This window comes from Triturus cristatus, chromosome 6 (genome assembly GCF_964204655.1).
Source record: "Triturus cristatus chromosome 6, aTriCri1.1, whole genome shotgun sequence".
Lineage (NCBI taxonomy): Eukaryota > Metazoa > Chordata > Amphibia > Caudata > Salamandridae > Triturus > Triturus cristatus.
The window spans coordinates 768,754,336-768,763,019 of record NC_140589.1 but is presented as its reverse complement, the minus strand read 5'-3'; the positions used below and the strand labels follow the sequence as shown (position 1 = coordinate 768,763,019).

General features: G+C 44.4%; 1 protein-coding gene across 1 annotated transcript in view; it reads left to right on the top strand.

Annotated features, from left to right (window-relative positions):
• Window positions 1–3,034: 3,034 nt before the first annotated feature.
• LOC146817842 (G protein-coupled receptor family C group 6 member A-like) overlaps window positions 3,035–8,684 on the top strand; it is a 119,461-nt gene continuing 113,811 nt past the window's right edge. Inside the window, exon 1 of the mRNA XM_085611305.1 lies at window positions 3,035–3,453. Within this exon, the coding sequence (XP_085467431.1) occupies window positions 3,263–3,453 (191 nt within the window). The 5' untranslated portion in view covers window positions 3,035–3,262. The remainder of the gene's footprint in view (window positions 3,454–8,684) is intronic.

The window sequence follows — 8,684 nt, the reverse complement described above, 5'->3', positions numbered from 1 at the left end:
ACCTCCCCAAAGAAATGGTACAGTCCTCAGCCCCTAGCCCTCAGACCTAATAAACATTACTGTGGGGGTTGTTCAAGGATGGTAGTGATAAAGCCGGATACTAATCTGTCTTACTATCACCAAGAATCCTCTCAGGTCGCCAGGATCTTTTTATCTGCTTAATAGTGTAGAGGGGAGGAAATCCAACATTAACACATAATCAACAAATCGAATTTGAACTCTAAAGGATCACTGACTCCGAATCTTAAAGTTTGGGGATTTATTACAAAGCCAAAAATAACTGCACATGCAAGCACCTTAGCACGAGGTTAAGAAAATATATGGCAAAAGACACGCAATTGATGGACGGAATGCAGAACAAAGAAAACAAGAAAATATATGGGCACTAATACAGAGAAAAGTCTATGCAGGAGTCTCATCCGACTCAAGATAAATAGAATAGTCAATTCAAGAATTATTAGGCAAGCAATAACAGCTCCATTCTCTATATTAGAAGTCATTAACCTAAAAAGAAAATCAGTTAATCTGTGTCTACTCTATCTCTAAATTGAAATCCCTACTTAGCATTTCTCCCTCCCCAGGAAAGAGAATAAAAAGGTGCCAGAAGTGAAGACTTCCTCAGAAGTATACTCACTTGTCAAGAGCTTGTTCAAAGATGCTCCTTCTAGCTTCCCAGCTAGACCTCAACTACTCAAGCCACAGGGCACTGTCCCTAATTTAAAATCCCAAAATGTAGAACACGCCCTCCGGCACACCTCTTCAGCCAGGTCTTCTCCCAGTAGTTTTCCACTGAAACTTGTCTCCCATCCAACGATGGTTTACTCGTCCTTGGGTCCCTGGAACCTTCTCCGCCGAAAGTATCATCCCTGCATTCCAGTATACTCCCGTGTTGGCTTCTCATGCCATCCTAACTCCGAAAACAAAGGGTTAGTTCACTAACGAGCTAGGTGTCCTTGCACCTGCAACAGAAACATGGGAACGAGAAACTTTCCACTTCTCTGAGATTTTCTAACATCCCTGAAACCCAAAGCCTTACCAAGGGAAACCATTTTCGGCCTACAACATTTAGCTAACATAGGAAACGAACAGGCCTTTCTCTTAAAACGTATATGCGATCAGGCCTTTACACAATTTAAAGACACACTTCTAGAATTACTCTATAAGCATTGATTTCATTATACCACATATATGAATAAGCAAACTACACGTGCAAACTTTAATATGGTGCACATTTAAATCTAATGCATCACATTACACAAAATACAATCATTATGCATTAACTAAAATACAGTTTTAATTAACTACAACATTGAGCTTCATAAATGACATAGTTATATTTCTAATTCGTTCTAGTAAATGCTACTTTTAGTATTACAATTCTAAGGCACGTGTTAATATGGCTCCACTAAATATGTGGTTGCGAACTAACAGTGATTATGATGCACCCCTACAAATTTCAAAAATACATGGCGCTCTATCAGTAGGAAAGGATTTTTTTATTTATTTTTCCTCAGGACAGGGAAACATAACAGAGGCCATGTTATATATGGCTCCCCCATTACTCCTCTGCCCCTGCATAGTAGTTGAAAGCAGGAACACATTATTTTAGGGGCCATACATAACATAAAATTAAAGAAGTTAAAAAGTGAATGCTTTTCACCTCGGGGTTCCAGAGTGACATCCTAGGCAACTCCAGCTTCGCTCTCATTGTCTATTCGATGTCAGTCAGAGACTCTCGTGAAAAACATCACCGTGATTCACTGTTGCCCATCTATAATTCTATATTTGCAGTTTGCAAAGCCAGTTGGATAAGTGTTTCCAAATGAAAATAGGAGGGGTTCTGAAAGAGGCATTTCCCCTACTGTTTGTGAGTCAGAAAAAGATACATCGATGTTGTGTGACTACAGTTGTGGTCACAAAACATTGATCTGTTACCAACCCTTGCACCTCTCTTCTAGGGCCCTCTGATAAGATGGTATAGTTTCAATAGGAGAGATCTCTGTCCTTCTCCACAAGCTCTGTGGTCAGCATGATTCAGTTAAATAGTTATTTCCTTCTCTGTGCACATTCACTGCACCTGGGGACAGAGACATGGTTCTTTACTTGCGGTGTTCTATTGTCACAGTGCAAGGGAATTATTTTTCAGGAATTTCCTATTTAGAGGTATACTGCTGTCTCCAGGTGTTAGATCTACGACCTAAGGTACCGTTTAGAGTGTTTTTATTATTCACTTCCGTGTGGCTTGGTGGTTGTCACAATCAGATGGCATGTGCCCCAGTCTAGGGAGTGTAGCTAAATTCGTTTCCTTCAACAAAGAAAAAGGTAAGGGACGTTCTGTTCTGCAGATGGTTGCTTGTGATAGCGAAAGCCACACCTTTTGTTGGTACACGAGAGATCTAGCATGTCCTCTACAAAGAGAAACGTTGTTGTTTTTTGTTCGGAGTATTAGTCTATAGTTGACCTACTCTATGTTAGTGACCGACAATGTCATTTTTTTAAACAAAATAAAACTCTTTCTGGACCTTTACTTGCCAAAAAATAAGGCAGTTTAAACATATACTGGCACTTGTTATCATCATACATGATATTACATTCTTCGTTATACATCCTATATCTCATGCCCATGACATACTAACATCTGAATCCCGGATTCTTTACAAACACTCCCTTATATTAATTCAATGGATTACGTTCCTGCCCGTCCTCTCTCAATGGGTTGGTTCTCATCCACAAGGTCCCCGTATTATTTTGGGGTACCTGCGGGCATCCATATCTCTCCCCTCATAAATATCACTTGCTGCTCCTATGCATTGGTTCACGCTTTCTCACCACCCCCTCCCTGTGGGACACTGAACAGTTCATTGGTTCTTTTATGCCCCCCCCCCGCCCCCCCACCCCCCCGCCGGCTATTGCAAGGTCCTTGTTGACGCAGATATTGCTACTTAAGTCTTCACGGTTTTGGGGACTTTCTGTGTAAAAATATTTTTGCCAAGTGACGCAGTAGGGAGTTTTGTGCTCAAACTTACCAGTCAAAAATCGCACACTCGGTGTAACACTAACACATATTGTGTTGCCTCTGCATATTTGGACTACAATAGAGCGAGAATCATTGGCCGAGGCTAAGGCGCGCGCCACGCCTCCAGAAATGGACGGGGGAAGTTACAAATATACTTGAAACGTAAGTATTCACGTTATTCTCAGTGCTTGGTGATTGTTATACGAGCTTTGCATTCTTAACCCGTCTTGCTGATTTCTAACAAGCATGCTGCCCAGGACTTTGTTGTTTTTGCTGTTCTTCACTTTCTGTCCAGGTTCGGGGACCCCCTGCAAGAGCACCCCTGGCATGGTAGCCAGACTTCAAGGAGATATAATGATAGGGGGGCTTTTCCCGTTTCACACCCGAGCGACACCGAATATAGACAACAGCCGGCCGAGAGATTCTAACTGCACTGGGTAAGTTTAAAGTCAATTTCGTCTGCCAAAAACACTTTTTTGCAGTTTTACATAGCGCAAGGTCGACCCGAATGTATTGGAGCGCTTTACATGAGCAACAGTTACGTTAAACAAGCACAACATTATTCATTCCACTAGCCACCAGTGAATCCAATAATGCCGGCTTGTTGCAGAGGAAATTTGACCATACATAGTACGGTACGTGGAAATATTACAGTTTTACTGGGCAGGCTGCAAGGAATGGTAGTAATATTTAAGCAAATTGCTACAGCAGCAATATTTAAACAAACTGCTTCAGCGACTATACTGCACAATGTACAGGGCGCGTAGAGTTGCAGACAATGCAGTGTGTGTGTTTCATTTATTTTATTTATATAGAGAGAACTTGGCTCACGTGCCTTAGAGCGCTTTACCTGAGAACGAGACGCATTTGTGGTCTTTAATTAATCACGGGAAGGTTAAGTGATGTGTCTAGAATCGCAGGATGTCCAATAGGCGCCGGGATTCGAGCCTGGCTTCCCAGATCCCTAGTCGACAGCTCTGGCAGTCTGACTGATACTTAAGTTTTAGTCGCATGTCTCGCTTCTATTTGTGTTGCCTTCAATCTTTCAAGTTTTTGGGCTAAAAAGATTGCCTTTCACCGATAACAGACTCACCTGCAATCAGTTTGACGCAAATGCTCTACATGCCTACATCCTACGTCAGTGCTACGGAGTTTGGGGGGAAGGGGGTTAGGAGGGAGGGGCACAAGACAGGAGACAGTGACATTCATTAATGGATTGACATTCGAGCTTGATAGAATGTACTCACATTTCCTGCTGAAAGGTGACGCTGTGCCAGTGACTCCAGTCCAATTAACAATATGGTCTGGTACTTACCCATGTCCCCTACTCTGACTACTGACCCTGTGGTTATGGATGACATTTCCCTCCCCTTCAGTGTAACACTTGTGAGACCACACAGATAGTTTTACTTTTTGGATTAGGGGGGATTAACCCCCCCCCCCCCTGCATTTATTAACATTTAACAAAACAAATTAAAACATTATTTACAGAAACTTTACGCAGAAAGTACAGATACATTTTGATATTCAGATATTCCACGGCTAACCTTAACACAGTCTAATACACAAGACACTCCTGCCGTAAATCTATCAATATATGTTATTTACTTTCTGCGTGTCGCATCTAGAGCCTACAGCAAAGTCAATGACTGGCAGCTCCCCCGGTCCCCATGTACTAATAAGGTTGCGCAGGGGGTTACACCTTATCGGATGGATACTTTCCCCCGGGCCCCCCTACGCCCTGTGCCTTACACTCCATTACGTGGGGGCTGCAGACTTCTGCATAGTGGTGCCTTAATGCGAATGCGCGTGCGGGGTGGCCCCAGGCCCACTGGGAACGATGACTCCCCCGGCCCCCGCACCCCGACAGCCTACCTACCGGCTGTCACTACCCCCTGGAGTTATATGGTGCTGACCGTTGAGGACCGAAGACTATGCTTACCAATCATGACCGTACCGCTATAGGCCAGAGTAGTTGCCCGACTACCTGGTCTCCCCCTCACCCCCTAGGAAAGTCATGTACTGCGCCTTACGCTCTCCACCCAAGCTAGGATGTCCTCTATGAATGCCTGATTCCCTTTATGTGAGAGGTGCACCCCGTCCTGAAGAAAAAATTGCTCCCCCTTGATGTATCTGTGTCCTATGGACCCTAGTCTAGGGGGCCTAAATAGTTTATCAAATTTGTTGTTGATCGCCTTACCGTGTAATTCAATGTCTAGACAATGGGGTGACCCTGTGTCCCTCAGAACCTGGGTATGATTATTACAAGAAAACAATGGTTCTGTCGGGTATGAGCAAAACAATTACTTTGTTATACAAGTGAATCAAGGAAGAGGTAAGGAATCAATCAAGAGTTGACCACACAATGTAAGAGTACAAATCACGGTAAAGCCAAATTTGAAGGGTGTAATGTCATTCTTTATATATAAATTGCATCATTTATATAAAAACACCCATATCACTTGTAAAGCGAGGTTACCAAAGTAATAAACTGTAAAGTGAATCAGTGAGTCAGTGACAAGGTGACATAAGTGACAGAATTGTGCATAGTATATACAGTGATCGAATACAGAAAAAACTTTTTATGTACACAATATACAAGAAGAGGGCCAGTATCAAGGAAAATCACAATGACACCGTTTCACGAATAAATCAAAACATGTATAGAAAACAGGTCTTGAACTGGTGCTAGGACCAGTTCAAGACCTGTTTTCTATACATGTTTTGATTTATTCGTGAAACGGTGTCATTGTGATTTTCCTTGATACTGGACCTCTTCTTGTATATTGTGTACATAAAAAGTTTTTTCTGTATTCGATCACTGTATATACTATGCACAATTCTGTCACTTATGTCACCTTGTCACTGACTCACTGATTCACTTTACAGTTTATTACTTTGGTAACCTCGCTTTACAAGTGATATGGGTGTTTTTATATAAATGATGCAATTTATATATAAAGAATGACATTACACCCTTCAAATTTGGCTTTACCGTGATTTGTACTCTTACATTGTGTGGTCAACTCTTGATTGATTCCTTACCTCTTCCTTGATTCACTTGTATAACAAAGTAATTGTTTTGCTCATACCCGACAGAACCATTGTTTTCTTGTAATTACCGTGTAATTCAACGCTCTCACTGACTCACCCCCCCTCCAGTGCGACCTGGGAATCATGTGTGACCATGCTATTATTGACTGGGGACACTGCCTTGCTAGCCACCCAACTTCTGTGAGGAGATCCTCGACCAGCACTCTCCTGCCTAATCAGGCCAAGTCGTTACCCCCCAAGTGCAGGAGCCAGATTGCCGGTGGTCCCGTACTTGCTTTCAAAGCTCGGTTCACCAACTCCCTGAATTGACCTACGCACAAACCACCCTGACCGAAAAAGGATACGTTTATCCCTAGCTGAGTGGCCCTTGTCCTGGTAGCTCCTGAAAAGAAATTCTTCAAACGTCGAACATATGAGTGCCCTATCATCCACACGTGTTGATCCTCCTGGTGCGAAGAGTGAACTTGCGCCACCATGTTTGCTGTTTGTCCGTAACTCGGCACCCGCCATACTACTGCTTGCTCTTGCGTTCTGTGAGTGCGAAAGATTCCCTGCTCTGTGTAATACTATGCTCTCACCCTTACCTTCTTGAACGGTTTTTGATTTCCGGATGGAAATCAGCACTGAATCTTTCTTGATGCTAACGTGTCCCATTTGCAGGCCTCCCAGCCAATCTTTCTTATTCCTGGTGACTAGCTCGCCTACCCTAAAAGCACCGTAAAATGCAATGCTGAATGCAGCTTGAAACAAAATGACTTCGTCTGTGGCTGGGCAAACCCGCTGCAGAGCCCCCAATAGCTTCCCTTGTGTTTCGAAACCTATGGGTCGTCTGACATCCGGCTGCCCTCCCTGCAAGCGTTGCCACCCTTTCAGCGCCTGGTGTACGATGACATTCTTTGTGGGATCCCCTTTTCCTTTCATTTTTGCAAAAAATGATATGGCTGAGATATGCCTTCTCGCCCCAGCAACCGTGCGCCCCTGTTCTTTCATGTACACCAGGTAGTCAACTACTGATTCATGGTCCTGCCATTTGTGCTCCCACTGTTCCCCCAAGAATAATCAAAAAGACCCAAACGCCCCTTCATAGGCACTCCTGGTTCTGGGCGCTAGGCTTGCTGCCACGAGGTTCGATACTCTGGGGCACCAAGCTGCCAGAGATGTTCTGGGAAAGGTTATGGGTGCGCTGCTGCCTCTGGAATATGTGACCTGAAAGCCTGCATTTTAAAACGAGACAATGCGTCAGCCAAGTGGTTCAGAATACCTGGCACATGTTTAGCTTTAAAAAGGACATTCAATTTCATGCACTGCAACACAATCTTCTTCAACAACCGCAGTATCAGGCTACATTTGGCTGTTTGGCTATTCATGCAGTCTACTTCTGCCATGTTGTCGGACCAGAATATCACAGACTGATTTTTTAAAACCTCTGCTCACACAATCAGTGCCACTAGAATTGGAAAAAGCTCTAAGCAACTTATGTTGGTGGTGATTCCAGATTCCCTCCACCAGTCTGGCCAACGCTGAGCTACCCATTCGCGCCCTAGGATGGCCCCGAAACCCTCGCTACCTGCAGCGTCAGTCATGAGGCCCAACTCCGGGCTGGACTTAGGTGGGCTGGGCCACACCACTTCCCATTAAAATCGCGCAAAAATGTCTTCCAAATCAACATGTCCTGCCTGACATCACCGGACAGCCTGGTGTGGTGATGCTTCTCCCTGAGACCTGACACTGCATGCGCGATAGAGCGAGAGAAAGGGCGCGCCATTGGGATTATGCATAGTGCAAAATTTAGTTGCCCCACCACCTGCTGTAGCTGGTGCAGTGTAACCTTCTCTTTCCTGAGGCAGTGCTGCAACGCCGCCCCGAAATCCTTAACTTTGTCAGCGGGTAACCTCGAGACCACTTGGAAAGAATCTAATTCCAACCCCAGGAATTCGATTGTTGTGCTTGGGCCCACTGTTTTGCCAGGCGCCAAAGGCACACCGAACTCCTGCATTAATGCACAGAATTTTGACAATGCTGACCCACACTCCCCAGATTGTGGCGCCCCCAGAAACAAAAAATCGTCCAGGTAGTGTAGCACCCAGCGATGCCCTGACACCCGTCTGAATGCCCATTCTAAAAACTAGCTAAATTTCTCAAAATATTTGCAGGACAATGAGCAACCCATTGGCATGCATTTGTCGACATAATACTTCCCCTGGAACTGGAAAACCAGTAAGTGAAAATCCGCGGGGTGCACCGGTAGCAATCTAAATGCCGACTCAATGTCAGCTTTTGCCAGCAAAGCCCCTTGACCCAAAGACCTAAGCATGTCTACCGCTTGGTCGAATGATGCATATTTCACGCTACAAAGTGTGTCAGAGATGGCATCGTCCACTGAACTCCTCCTTTGGCGCAGAAAGATTGTGAATCAGCCTGTATTCGCTTGGCACTTTCTTAGGTACCACCCCTAGAGGGGAACACACAAAGGGCCATATGTAGGAAGACTAATACCGGTCGGTAACGGCCGATTTTCGGTAAATATCCCGTTACCGACCGGTATTTAGGCTTTTGCTATGTAGGGGGCACATTTCAGGATTCGGTAATTTACCGAATCGGTAAAATTACCGAA